Source organism: Diabrotica virgifera, chromosome 1 (genome assembly GCF_917563875.1).
Source record: "Diabrotica virgifera virgifera chromosome 1, PGI_DIABVI_V3a".
Classification (NCBI taxonomy): Eukaryota; Metazoa; Arthropoda; class Insecta; order Coleoptera; family Chrysomelidae; genus Diabrotica; species Diabrotica virgifera.
This window is the reverse complement of record NC_065443.1, coordinates 257,497,421-257,512,366: the sequence shown is the minus strand read 5'-3', so window position 1 is coordinate 257,512,366 and position 14,946 is coordinate 257,497,421. Positions and strand designations below refer to the sequence as shown.

The window sequence follows — 14,946 nt, the reverse complement described above, 5'->3', positions numbered from 1 at the left end:
GACACACTGTATAGTTCAAATTGAAATCCGATAGAGGATTTATATGACCCTTCAATATCGGAAATTAAATCCGGAATTATTTATTCGGAAAATAAATCCTATTCCTAAACACTGGGGTCTAAGGATTACAGCACAAAAAATTTCACTATGATAATTTCAAAATATGCAGTATTTTTGTCTGTAAGTAAATATAGTCTAGTAAAATAAAATTCCACTACATGTAAATCAAAATGTAAATTCGTACAGGTTGAAACAAATTTTATATCAAAGTTTAGGTGGGTACAAAAGATATTTTCAAGAAAGTATCCAAATCACACAAGGGGATCATTGTTTAAATAATTAAAAAGGGGTCATTTTTTCAAAAAAATTACTTTTTTAACAGCTGAGGTCATTTAATTACTAATGAAGGTCTATAGGATTGTTTTCTGCAAGGTTGAAGGGTAAATCTTTCACATAAGACTTACTAAATTAAATTTGACCCCCTATTTATTTAAATAATTATACATAAAACTTTAAAAACAAATATGCAAAAAATTATTTTTAGCGTTTTAAATAAGCACTATAAGATATCTTATTTTACAGACTAAGTTGCGCTATGTTACCAGTATTAAGCAAAAAAAAATTGGTCAAAAAATATTTAATATTTTTTGAGATATTGAATTTGTTTATTAAATGTTACTCTGTTTTAAATTGCAAAAACGCGGTTGTTGCCAAAGAAATATTCACCTGTATTAAATCTTATTATTTTTATTTTTATGTATATTTTCGATAAATGTATTGATACATTCAAATTTCAATTAAACTTCCCCCTAAAATGGCATTTGAAAATTATTCAAATTTGTTTATAATTTGATTTTTTAATAACGTCGCGGGGATTAAATATTTTGAAACGCCGTTTCGATAATTGGGTTCCTGGCAATTTTTCACTAATTAACAAATGTTTTTGTCTTTTTTTCCTCTTCTTTTTTTTTTCTTGGAGTTATATTACTACGGGCCCTTTTAGGGTTAAGTTTCATTAAGAATGTCGAATCTCTAAGTTGTAGATTCTAGACCTAAAAATATTAAGATTGGTCTAAAATCATTTAAATAAAATGTGGCTGCTTACTGAGTTACAGGGTGTTTTATTTAAAAATTTAAAAAGTATTTTTACCAAGTACAGTGGAACCCCGATAAGTCGGCCCCCGATAACCCGGAAGTCCGGCTAACCCGGACCGATTTTTATCAGACAAACATTACAACAATAAAAATGTATGTCCTTTATGCTGGATTTTCCAATTTCTTTTCAACATCTTAAAATATTTTCTTTTATCTTTCCTTATAAACATATTGTTCCAATACTATAATATCTTATATTTTTCAGGCTAATTTTATTTATCATAATAAACTTTCTTCGTAAAAATTTGTCGCTTTAGCGAATTCCTATGTAGTTCATTCGTTTCAATTTTCAATGTCAAACACATTATACAATGAGAGATAATGCGTATTTGTGTAATTTGATACATAATATACCTTAGTAAAAATGTGTTATCGAAACCAACAGGCATCTGTAGTATCCATTATTTACTTGAAACTGTCTTAGCATTGTTTAGAAAAAACTATTAAAAAATTATTTTTTAAACAATGGTCTTAGTCTTCACTCTTATTAAATAACATAAGTTCGTTCTCGTTGCGAGACGGTATTGTGTGTAGTAAAGTCGCATTGTTCGTTCCGTTCTGTAATCGTTCGTAAATATATTCAGATTTTGTGTTTCCGTGATTTTTTGTCTACGTAATGGCAATAAAACTTAAAATGTTGTTTTTGTTTCAAAATGATAACAAAAGACAGTTTGGACAATCGGTGCAAAGATAAGAAAGCTAAAAATGAGACTCTCGACGACGCTTTGTATGTGTGGAACGCGAACGTGGTTTACAAGTGTCTGTGTGCCAATTATAACGGAGTTTATCTGTAAGCATACCATATTTTAATAATTTTTACCATTTTCTCCGGCTAACCCGAATTTTCGATAACCCGGATCGGCCGCGGTCCCGATTAATCCGAGTTAACGGGGTTCCACTGTACTTTCAGACTATTTGACGTATCCTTATTATACTTGGCAGAAAGTGTGGGTACTATACAGTCTACTAAATTGTGATAAAAAAAGTTTCTAGCTACTACCAGAGGCGAACGACAGGGAATAGTTAATGGTTGACCCTTCCCAAATTCTACGGCACTGGGAGAATTACTATCTTAGCGAAATTTTTCGATTCTCCAATACTTTCTATGTAAGTAATATACTCTTTACTGGTAACGATTAAGTCATTAGTTTTCGAGATATTGGACGTTAAAAATGAAACGGCATAGTTATTTTGATTCATTCATTCATTCATTTTAAACTTCCAATATCTCTCAAACTGATGACTTTATCGATACCAATAAAGTTATTTACATACAAAGTATTGGATACTCGAAAAATTTCGCTAAAATAGTAATTCACTCAGTGTCGTAGAATTTGGGAAGGGTCAGTCATTCACTATCCCCTGTCGTACGCCTCTGGCACTAGCTAGAAACGTTTATTAATCACAATTTAGTAGGGTGTATAATAGCCACACTTTCTGCCAAGTATGATAAGGATACGTCAAATAGTTTTAAAGTACTTGGTAACAATAATTTTTAAATGTTTAAATAAAACACCCTGTAACTCAGTAAGTAGCCACATTTTATTTAAGAGATTTTAGTTCAATCTTAATATTTTTAGGTCTAGAATCTACATTTCAGAGATTCGACATTCTTAATAAAATTTAACCCTAGAAGGACCCCTAGTAATATAACTCCAACGAAAAAAAGAAGAAGAAAAAACGACAAAAAAATTTTGTTAATTAGTAAAAAAATCCCAGGAACTCAATTATCGAAACGGCATTTTAAAATACTTAATCCCCGCGACGTTATTAAAAAGACAAATTATAAACAAATTTGAATAATTTTCAAATGCCATTTTAGGGGGAAGTTTAATTGAAATTTGAATTTATCAATACATTTGTTGAAAATATACATAAAAGTAAAAATAATGAGATCTTAAGCAGGTGAATATTTCTTTGGCAACAACCGCGTTTTTGCAATTGAAAATATATTAACATTTAATAAACAAATTCAATAGCTCAAAAAATAATAAATATTTTTTGACGAATTTTTTTTTTTTTTTTTCGTTAATACTGGTAACATAGCGCAACTTGGTCTGTAAAATAAGATATTTCATAGTGCTTATTTAAAACGCTAAAAACAATTTTTTGCAAATTTGTTTTTTAAGTTTTATATACAATTATTTAAATAAATAGGAGGTCAAATTTAATTTAGTAAGTCTTATGTGAAAGATTTACCCTTCAACTTTGCAGAAAAAAATCCCATAGACCTTCATTAAGTGAATTACCTTAGCAGTTAAAAAAGTATTTTTTTTGCAAAAATGACCCCTTTTTAATTATTTAAACAATGATCCCCTTGTATGATTTGGATACTTTCTTGAAAATATCTTTTGTACCCATCTAAACTTTGATATAAAATTTGTTTTAACCTGTACGAATTTACATTTTGACTTTTTTTTATTTTATTAGGCTAATATAATTAGTTCTATTTTTTAGGTATTGTGACTCTATCTGGATTTTTGTATTTCTGGGGAATAGTATTTGTTATTACTACCACAATAGTAGCGTTTCTTAAAAGAGAAACGGATGCATCGAATGTAGATCATGAACGTGATTTGAAATCAGCATATAAATCTTTAAAGAGTATAATGGGTTTGCCAGCTGTACAAACTTTGGTTGTGATTTTGTTAACTTGTAAGGTAAGAGACTTTTGTTTTATATTATTAGTGCTGTCGCCAGAAGGTACAACGGCCTCCTTTATTTTTTTTTTCTTTTTTGGCTTGGACTATTAGGGGAGTGCAATTAGAACGAGAAGATACAATGTTTCGGAAAAAATCAAACAAGGTTATATTTTTCTAAAACTTTTTTTGTTAGTTTATAAATATGTTAAAGTAAAAAGTTCTACTAACAAATTTCGCCGCTAATTGTTTATTAATTGTTTAAACAATAACTATTGTTTTGTATGAATAATGTTAAGAATATGGGTGAATTCAACATTTTATTTTGATAAAAAATGTTTTTATATTAGTTTTGATTATGCTGAACCCGAATCTGACATTACAATTTGCAAATTCAAAATGGCGGATTCAAAATGGTGGATTTTTTCGTAAAATTCCTTAAAAAGCAGTTATAAAATCCGAATTTTTTTTATAAAACGTGTTTGTTTGCATATATGTGGATATTTTTGAGAGGTTGCTGAACCTGAATCAAATTTTGATAATTTAAATTATAAAATGGCAGATCCAAAATGGCGGATAACTTAAAAAATAGTTGTAAAATCATAATTTCTTTACAAAATGTATTTATTTCTACATATATTTATTTTTGAGAGCTTTGATAAACCTAACTTAAATGTTAACATTATAAACTATAAAATGGCGGATCCAAAATGCGGATTTTCTAAAAAGAGCATAAAAAAGAACATTTTTTTAAAACATTTATTGTCTTTATTTTTAACAGGTTGTTGAATCTGAATTAAAGAATAAAAATTTAAATTTCAAAATGGCGGATCCAAAATGGCGGATATTTAAATGAAAAACAAGTAGAATCCAATCAAACAAATATGGAATTTCATTCTTAAAAAAAAGATAAACAAATAATTTTCACAAAAATATTAAAAATTAAAATGTATTAGAAAGAAAGAACCAATTATTCAAAATCTATCTCTTCAATATTCAAAAAATTGTTGCAATGGAATCATAAATAAAAAGTTATTCTTAGTAAAAAGCTCTGCATATTCTAAAACTTTAAACGCAATCATAAAATATCAATTTTTATCAATTTTGTACAAGATATGTCAATAAATAAAAATTTCAGTTAGGAGTAAAATACCTATATTTTTCATAATACTGAAAATTGTTATTATGGAAAGTTGTTCAGAATTAAAAACGATGTGTCAATATGCAATTACACTTTTATGCAATTTTTTTACATAATACCTCGTATAATATTGATAAAATATAATATTTTATATTTGCATATTAAGTGTTAGACCATGCACAGCTATTTATGACGAATAACTTTCTTCATAAAATTAATAATAAATCAGTTATCATAAATAATAAGTGAAAATTTAATGATGTTTGGTATAATTAGTTTGAAACAATATTAAAAAAAACAAATTTTCAATTAGAAGGATATAATTACATATTGGAACATAGTTTTTAATTCCAAACAACTTTTTTTATAAAAATTTTCGATATTGTGAAATATAAAGGTACTTTACTCTTGAGTGAAATTCATATTTTTTGACATACCTCGTACAAAATTAACAAAATTTGATATTTGATGGTTGCATCTTATGTTGTATACGATGCAGAGTATTTTATAAAGAATAACTTTTTTTCGTAAAACTGATATTAAAAAAGTTATCAATAGGTTCCAAGTTACGCAGACATACTGTATAAGAGCTAAAAAAAATTTTTTTGTTGAACATTTATTATTTTTGAAGCTTATTATTAAATTAATTTTAGGTAAGTTTTACAGAAAAAAGTTTTGATCACTCTGTATATACATTTTTTCAGCTGGTAATTTTCGGTTTTTGTATTACATTTTTGTTATCTTTCTTAGTTTTCTCAAAAAGAAATTGTTTATTTCATTTTTAATCTAAAATAATTCAGAGTTTTATAAAGATTACATCCTAGGCTTTAAAAAAATATTAAAAAAATTGTATTAGATTTATTCAAACTTGAGTAATACCGTCTTAAAGTGGTGGGAATTCTGTAGAACTACGAAGTTTTCAAAAATTACATTTTTTGAGACAGCGTATTATTTGAATTAAATTTTTGAGATTTTTTTTGAATGAAACATCGTTTGTTAAGATGATTGAGAGGTAAGTTGTGCAAATTTGAGAGCTTTGTAAGTAAAATTGTATTAGTTACACATTTTTAAATCATTTTTAAACAAAATTCATGTAAGTCTCACTTTCCGCCCACACCGTACTTATGTCCATTCATTTTATTTCTTTTTATTACAACCATAAGATAGCTTATTTTATCTTCTTTCATGTCCAATTTGTAAAATTTCTTTTGATCCATTAGTTAAAGAATTACATTAAAAAAACTCAACCGTGCACTTCTTCCAACGCTAGTTTACATTGCGCCAATGTGTGTGAGAAGGGTGACTTTAGCGTTATAAATAAAAAATTACAGAAGCTAGAGATTTAATTTTAGAAAAATCTTTATATAAGGTTTTTTTTGTAAAATTTTCTGAATTTTTCAATGGTCAAGTCAGTTTTTTTCTAAAAATTATATTTTCGGAGGTATTTAAAAAAACATCTAACTTCGCTGTTCATTTGTTTAATAAAAAATGAAGCACCCACTTCTCGAGTAGAACTTTTTGATATGTTGTTTATTAAACATTTCTTAATGAAATTACAAAAAGTTTTATCTTGTTTGATTTTTTCCGAAGTGAAAATCTAAATGCACTCCCCTATATGGTCATTTAGCCAGTCTCAATCAAAAGTAAATGTATTAAAGATATTGCCAATTAGTGAAACTTGGTTATTATAATATTATTAAAATTTTTTACTTCTTATTTACCTACTCATTAAAGCTAATGTACACTTCGCGTCAAAAAAACTGGTACAACTCTTATAACCGAAAATCGTGTTTTTCAAGTTGTGTAAGTTGATCTTGTCACAAGTGTCATTCTAATCTCTAGGGCAACGTTGCCAGTTCAACGAAAATATTATATCAAACTAGGTAAAAACGGGGCTGTGCGACAGACCGCATTTTTTAATATACTAAAAACTAAAACAATTGTAATTTTTTGTCATCTCAATTAAGTATCCATACATTGATTCGTGTTTTAGTATAATTTATGAAAATATTTCAGTTCAAAAATAATGATAGATAATAAATCTTGACATGACTTTAAATTATTATGTTTAATGTCAAATCGAAAGGTGTGATTGGTTTCTCGTAAATTGTAGGACAAAACTGCATTAAGTTGTGTAGAATAACTAAAACACACTGGAAAAATTAAAAATTTGATTTAAAATTAATACAAAATAAATAACTTTTACAGTGAACAAGTGTGGAATTTAAATATATGTATTACAATTCGAAATATACATTTTAAACGTTATTTTTTTTGTATTTAGATTTAGTGCAATTCCGTTATCTGTGATGGCAACAACGAAGTGATTCACGAACAATAATTGTCAGTCTGAACACAGGTTTACATTGGGAAAAAAAGTGTACCAGTTTTATATGACGCGAAGTGTAAATACTATGTTAATAAATATAAATATATTATACTACTTAATGTTTATCAATAACACATAGTGTATACATTTTACAAATAAAAATATTAATGTTAATATTAAAATAAATGCATTCTTTTTTGTATTTTATTTTAGTTTTTTTTTTGTTGTGTTTTTTGTTTTGTTTTTTTTTGTCACTACGATAGGATGTCAACCCGGTTCAACCCTGCGGAGGTTTAAATCCTCTTAATGATTTTTTTCTTTAATTTTTTTTATTATTATTGTTTTTATTTATTTTTTTTGTTTCATGTTTTTATTTATTTTTTATTTTATTTTTTTTATTTTTTTAATATTTTTTTAAACATATTTTACAAATACCTATAACTAATTACAATAATATTATACTATCCGACAAGAAAGATACCAAACAATCAAAAATTTTCTTTTTATTCAGTGACAGAATAAAGAGAATATTTACAGGGAGTGGGATGTTGTGGTATATAATTCTTTTAATTAGGTGATTGGTTAGGTGTTTATGCTTTTTGCATTAAAAAAATATGTGGTTCAAGTCACTTTTAATCAACTATTTACAATGGGAAATAAGCCACAATTTTACCAAAAAAAGATTTTATTAACGTTTCGAAGCCCAAATCGGGTTTCGTTGTCAAAATACAAAATACTACTAAAATAAACAAAAATTTTGTTGCTAAGTAAAAAAATTCTTCTAATAATTTATTTAATCTGACTCATTTATATTGGCAATTTAGACGTATATTATACATTTTAAAGTAGAAGACTTTAAAATGATATCGTCAATATTTATGAGTTGCGTTCCTGGGACGACTTTACTAAAAGAGAGTTCATTCGATTACATGAAATCAATCCCAACTCAAGAATATCCGTCACAAAAAAATATCATAGCATGTGATCTGCCTTTAAAAAGACAACCAAATGCAACGATGACAGTAAAATTCTCGCGTTAGAGATTCCATAGTAAATTTACTATTTTATTTACATAATTTACTTTTCGAAACGATATCAAATTCCGATTTTGACCGAACCATTCCTAGCATACAAATAATTCATCAAAACTCACATCAAAAACAAATAAATATACATCTAAACAAATTCAACACTCTTCCAGAACAAAATAGCCCACATGCCCCTGACAACCTAAACAGAAACAATAACATATCAGCGACAGTTGTCAATCCATCAAATAGAAATCCAAATGCAACGGAAAACCTGGCACTGTCAAAAGGTTCAAACCACGCTGCCACTCATCCATCCATTCCAAAATTAGACATAACCAGTTCAGTGGAAAAAAACTGGTTATGTCTAGTTTTGGAATGGATGGATGAGTGGCAGCATGGTTTGAACCTTTTGACATTGCCAGGTTTTCCGTTGCATTTGGATTTCTATTTGATGGATTGACAACTTGTACGACGACCTTGTATTTATACAGATGCATCCAAAAGTTCAAATGGTACTGGTTGGGCCTCCTTTATTTAGATGGACTTACCCAAGTTTTTTTATGTATTTTGATCGGTAGAACACGAATTTTTTGGGTAACAGTTGATCCGGATGTCGATAAGATTGTTATAAACAAAGAACTTGCAGAATTACATAACAGCAATTTTTCGCAAAACAAAACATTGTTTTTTTTTATTTTTTGGGCCATTCTAAGTAAAAAATGTTCTTACAATTTTTTTTTGTAGGATGCATAGTTTTCGAGATAAACGCGGTTGAACTTTCAAAAAATCGAATATTAGTATGGTATAGTTATACCCAAACCCAGACATCCAAAGTGAAAGTTATCCTCCAACACCAAATTGTTCTATATGGTCCACATAATGTTCAGAAAAAAGTCACACCATTTTGAGCGTCGGGTTTGGGGGGGAGAGGGGGAGAAATCTGCAAATTCGTAGTTTTTTACGTTTTTCGTCAATATTTCTAAAACTAAGCGGTGTAGCATGAACAACCCTCTACACAAAATTGTTCTACATTAAATTTGAAATAAAAAAGGCCCTATGCATAACCCTTCTAAAATGAACGGTTCCAAAGTTACGGAGGTAGTATAGTATAATTGGTCCAAAAAAAGCCCTAACCCAGACATCCAAAGTAAAAGTTTTCCTTCAACACCAAATTGTTCTAGATGATCCAATATTGTTCAGTAAAAAGTTACACCATTTTGAGCATCCGGTTTGGGGGGGAGATGGGGGAGAAGTCGGTAAATTAGTAGTTTTTGTAGGTTTTTGGTCAATATTTCTAAAACTATGCTTTAGCGTAAGGAATTTCTATAGAAAAATGTTCTACATAAAATTTAAAGCAAAAAAGGTTCTATACATAATTGTTATAAAATCAACAGTTCCAGAGTTACGAAGGGTGAAAAGTGGATGTTTTCGATACTTTTTATATTCACCGATATCTCCCCCCTCTCCTCCCCAAACCCGACGCTCAAAATGGTGTGACTTTTTTCTGAACATTATGTGGACCATATAGAGCAATTTGTTGTTGGAGGATAACTTTCACTTTGGATGTCTGGGTTTATGGTATAGTTATATCATAAATATTGCCCAATAAATATAAAAAGTATCGAAAACCTTGACTTTTCACCCTCCGTAACTCTGGAACCGTTGATTTTGTAACAATTATGTATAGAACATTTTTTGTTTTTAATTTCATGTAGAACATTTTTGTATATAACATTGTTTACGCTGAAGCATAGTTTTAGAAATATTGACGAAAAACCTAAAAAAACTACTAATTTACCGACTTCTCTCCCATCTCCCTCCCAAACCGGACGCTCAAAATGGTGTAACTTTTTACTGAACAATATGTGGACCATATAGAACATTTTGGTGTTGGAGGAAATCTTTTGCTTTGGAAGTTTGGGTTAGGCCTTTTTTTGGACCAGTTATACTATACTACCTCCGTAACTTTGGAACCATTCATTTTAGAAAGATTATGCATCGGGCCTTTTTTATGTTAAATTTAATGTAGAACAATTTTGTATAGAGGGTTGTTCATGCTAAACCGCATAGTTTTAGAAATATTGGCGAAAAACTTAAAAAACTAGGAATTTACCGATTTCTTCCCCCTCTCCCCCCAAACCCGACGCTCAAAATGGTGTGACTTTTTTCTGGATATTGTGTGGACCATATAGAACAATTTTGTGTTGAAGGATAACTTTCACTTTGGATGTCTGGGTTATGCCATCTTTTGGATCAACTATACTATACTATATTTCTAATTTTTTAACCCGAATAACTTTTGATTAAAAAACAAAATAGCAATTCTGCTTGCCGCATTTGAAAGTTCAAGTCAAATTATACCGGTTTTGATTATTTTCATTGCTAAAAATTAATTTTTTTATTGTTAAACAAAACTTTCAACAAATAGTGTTTGAGCGTTTTGACGAGTGCCCAATGCATGCATTTTAATGGTTGCTACGTAGAAATTGTCTATATGGCGCTTGTACTTCTACCTACTCGTTCGATTTTAAATGAGAGATGCATCTCAAACATGAAAACATCACTCAAGCACTATGTGTTTATAGCTTTGTTTAACAATAAAAAAATTAATAATCAAAATCGGTAAAATTTGACTTGAAGTTTCAAATGCTGCAAGCAGAATAACAATAAAAAAAATTAATAATCAAAATCGATAAAATTTGACTTGAAGTTTCAAATGCTGCAAGCAGAATAACAATAAAAAAATTAATAATCAAAATCGGTAAAATTTGACTTAAAGTTCCAAATTTAACCGCGTTTATCTCAAAAACTATGCATCCTACGAAAAAACTTGTAAGCACATTTTTCCTTGAATGGCCCAAAAAACACAAAAAAATGTTTTGTTTTGCGAAAAATCGCTGTTATGTAATTCTGCAAGTTCTTTGTTTATAACAATCTTATCGACATCCGGATCAACTGTTACCCAAAGAATTCGTGTTCTACGGGTCAAAATACATAAAAAACTTGGGTAAGTCCATCTAAATAAAGTACCCCTCTGGCAACAGCACTATATTCTCATTCCCCTCCTAAATCTAATCACTATTAAGTAAGGCTATTTCTAAGGCTCCCTGCTAACTCTAACAAAATCTTTTTTATTTAACCGTTTTGTGTAGTGTGTGTGATATCAGCTGATGAGTAGTAACTTATTATTATATGAAGTTGACATCATTCTGTTAGCATAGTAGTTTTTTATATCAAAATGGTGAGGACATGAATGGAAGACTGCGGTACCTCAAACATGGGCGTAACCCATACTACGTTGAGTGTGGACTAAAGATGTCATTAAAAATAAATAAAAAACAGTGGCCGTAGAAAAATAATAGTATTCTACTCGCATGTAATGGCTAGGCGTGTGTCGTAATTCATTATCATGAGTAATGGCCATCATTACATGCTCGTTGAATAAATAATATACTATTACAAGTTATCGAACAGTTACAAGTTATCGAACCTTGAGAATGACCATTTTTGTGCTTTTTCAGACCTTAAATTGTTTATAACCCGAACGCGATGCATTTTAGAGAAAAGTTACTAAACTGAAAGCCAAAACAATTAGGAATGCACGTCATAGATTTAATGATCATTACCCATCGGTACAAACTTGGCGGCAAACAAATTCAACTAATTTTTCCTCATATATTAGTGTTTTCGCTGCCGTCAAGTTTGTCAGGAAAGCGCTGTGGTCAAATAAAAAACATTTGTATTTACAACAGCAACAAGCAACAGCAACTTTGTCTGTAAGAATGTAAGGTTATGTAAAATTTTTGTTTGTTAATTTTTTCTTCTTCTTTTATGGCCTTTGGGAGTTGTGCCTATTTAGCTAGCACCATTTCTTAAAATTAACGCCTAACTAAGCCTACCATACAACAAAACTATTACGAACCGAATCGACCAATCAAGGATAGGGAAGAGAAAGGTTTAAAAATAAACTAAATAAATAAAATATAATTTGAAAACAATAATTTGACATGTTATGACAGACCTCAGCCTACCATTTACAATCACAGCAAATATAATAATGACGTCATATAAACTCGTCACTAATTTTAGCCAATGAAATGCTGGCTGTAATAGGAATGGCATATCAAAAAATCTGGTTATTCCCTATATATTTTTTCAAATTTAAAATATGGTAACAAGACTATGGAATAAGACAAGGAATATGGTTACACGCATTCCTTATTGTTTGACTTTTCCTATAATAGCTATTTGTATAACAAGGGAGCAAAGTGCTACTTTTCCTCCCGAGAATGAAGTTTACTGCCCAACGCGTAGCGGAGGGCAGTAATCATTCAAGGGAGGAAAAGGCACTTTACTCCCACGTTATACATATGATTTTTGCAGCTCCCTCAAATAACAAGTCATTTTTTCATTTTTAAATCATTTATTTATGTAACTAACTAACAACATTTATTAGAGAACTAAAACTAACAAGTAGGTACAGGATAACTGTCAACTGTCAAATATAAGTCAAATTATAAATGTAAACATTGTTAAATAAAAATAACAATTTACTGTTTTTTACCATTCTGTAAAATACCGGGTGTTTTATAAACAAACGTTAAAATGTATAGATACTTACGTAATAGATAATAGAATATTGTATTGACATCAATAAGGTATTTCATCAATAACATACCATGACGTCACTTTTACTTTTACTCCCTACAATCAGGTCAAGAAAAGTATATTTTCGGTAGAGGTAGGCGGAAAAACCTTTTTTACTCAGATTGAACTAGTTAACATAAAAAACTAGTTCTACGAAAAAAAAATTAAATTTTACAATTTGTTTAGACTTATATTGACATACACGGCGGAGACAAGACCTGACACGTCCAAAACGAGACGACAACTAGAAACAACAGAGATGAAATTACTTCGATGAATATCAGGGAAAAATCTGTTGGATAGGGAGAGAAGCGAAAACATAAGAAGAGCATGCAATGTAGAAGACATAAATGGATGGGTGACAGAACGAAAACAGGAGTGGAACGAACACATTATTAAATGGCAGAGGATAGGATAGTACGAATAGCACGAGATAAGTTACCAAATGGAGGAAGAAGTATTGGCAGACCAAGAAAAAGGTGGTGCCATAATTTAGGAGGCTAATATTGAAGAAGAAACAGGCTTTAAAGCCTACATACGAGAAAGAAGAAGAAGAAGTTTATAAAAATTTTTTTAACTGTTAAAAAGAATTTTTGACCATCATATGTATAAGTTAGGATATTACTTCATATTTTTGTTTTAGATTGGATTCTCTTCCACTGATAGTGTTATGGGATTAAAATTAGTTGAAGCTGGCATTCCAAAAGAACGATTGGGTCTTATGGCTTTACCGTTAATTCCATTACAGTTAGCTATGCCTTTAGTAATAGCCAAATATACCACAGGTAAGTTAACTGAAAATAATGTAGTGTATGGATATGTAAACATTACTAGAATGTCATTCTACTTGACAATGTCATCATTAACTAAGAAATGGCTTTTGAATGTTCTTGGATAACTGTTATTTGTATAATTGCAAATTATTAATTCAGTTAATAAATGTAATAATTTTTTCACTAACTATGTATTGAGTGATTGTAATAATTTATATGTACAACAAAAACTAATACTTAATCGAGAAAAGAGAAAAAGTGTTAAAGTGATTTTTTAATAATATATTGTTACTATGGAACGCTTACAATTTTGAACATTTTTAACAACAAAATACTTGGATCACAGAATATATGCTGATCTCTACTTTGATCTTCGATAAATAATAAATAACTTTTTATTAAGTTCACGTCTTAAACCAATTATTTATCACATACACTATCAATATTATTTGCCATGTCAAATATTTAAAATTGTCACTGTCTTGCCATCATATTCTATTTGACTCAGTGCATTGTATGACAAAGATAGCGAATTTTCGATTTGTAAAATATCACCACGGACATGGTGTCCAGTTTTTTCGAATCCTGAAAAAACTAATAAATATTTTTAAAAAATTTTAAACGCAGAATGAATGATTAAATTATTATCGAGGGCCGAAAGTCCCTTAGAATATATAAAAAGTTTCTTTTGAAATAGATATTTGAAATTTAAAATTACACTACATTTTCTCTTAGTTTTTCACCCCTGTAACTTATTAAAATAAACATTATAGGAAGTTTTCAGGGACTTTCGGCCCTCGGTAAGAAGGTAATCTTTCATTCTGCGCTTAAATTTTTCAAAAATACTTATGTTTTCTCAGGATTCGAAAAAAATGAATCCCCATTTAAATACCATTGCAGCCGAAAATACATACGTATCCATCCCCTAAACCTCTGATCGCAAGTCCAAGGAAGAGATAAGAAGACGATCAAAAGTAACATATGTGATCCAGAAGGTTGCCATGTTAAAATGGAACTGGGCAGGACACATCGGAAGAATTGAAGGCAACCGTTTGGACAAAACGAATTCTCGAGTGGCGACCAAGGGCAAGCAAAAGAAGTAGAGGCAGACCTCAAACAAGATGGACTGACGACAACAAGCGAATGACTGGCCACGAATGGATGCAAAAACAGCAAACAGATATGAATGGACACACCTAAGGGAGGCTTACATCCAACGATGGAAGGAATA

General features: G+C 29.6%; 1 protein-coding gene across 3 annotated transcripts in view; it reads left to right on the top strand.

Moving 5' to 3' along the window:
* The window catches only part of LOC126883570 (acetyl-coenzyme A transporter 1), a 122,219-nt gene that overhangs the window by 37,041 nt on the left and 70,232 nt on the right, over nucleotides 1–14,946 (top strand). For all 3 annotated transcript variants that reach the window (XR_007697713.1, XM_050649216.1, XM_050649226.1), the window contains 2 exons: nucleotides 3,613–3,815; nucleotides 13,586–13,727. Coding sequence is in view for 2 of the 3 variants with exons in the window: in XM_050649216.1 (XP_050505173.1) it covers nucleotides 3,613–3,815; nucleotides 13,586–13,727 (345 nt within the window). In the remaining variant the exon portion in view is untranslated. The remainder of the gene's footprint in view (nucleotides 1–3,612; nucleotides 3,816–13,585; nucleotides 13,728–14,946) is intronic.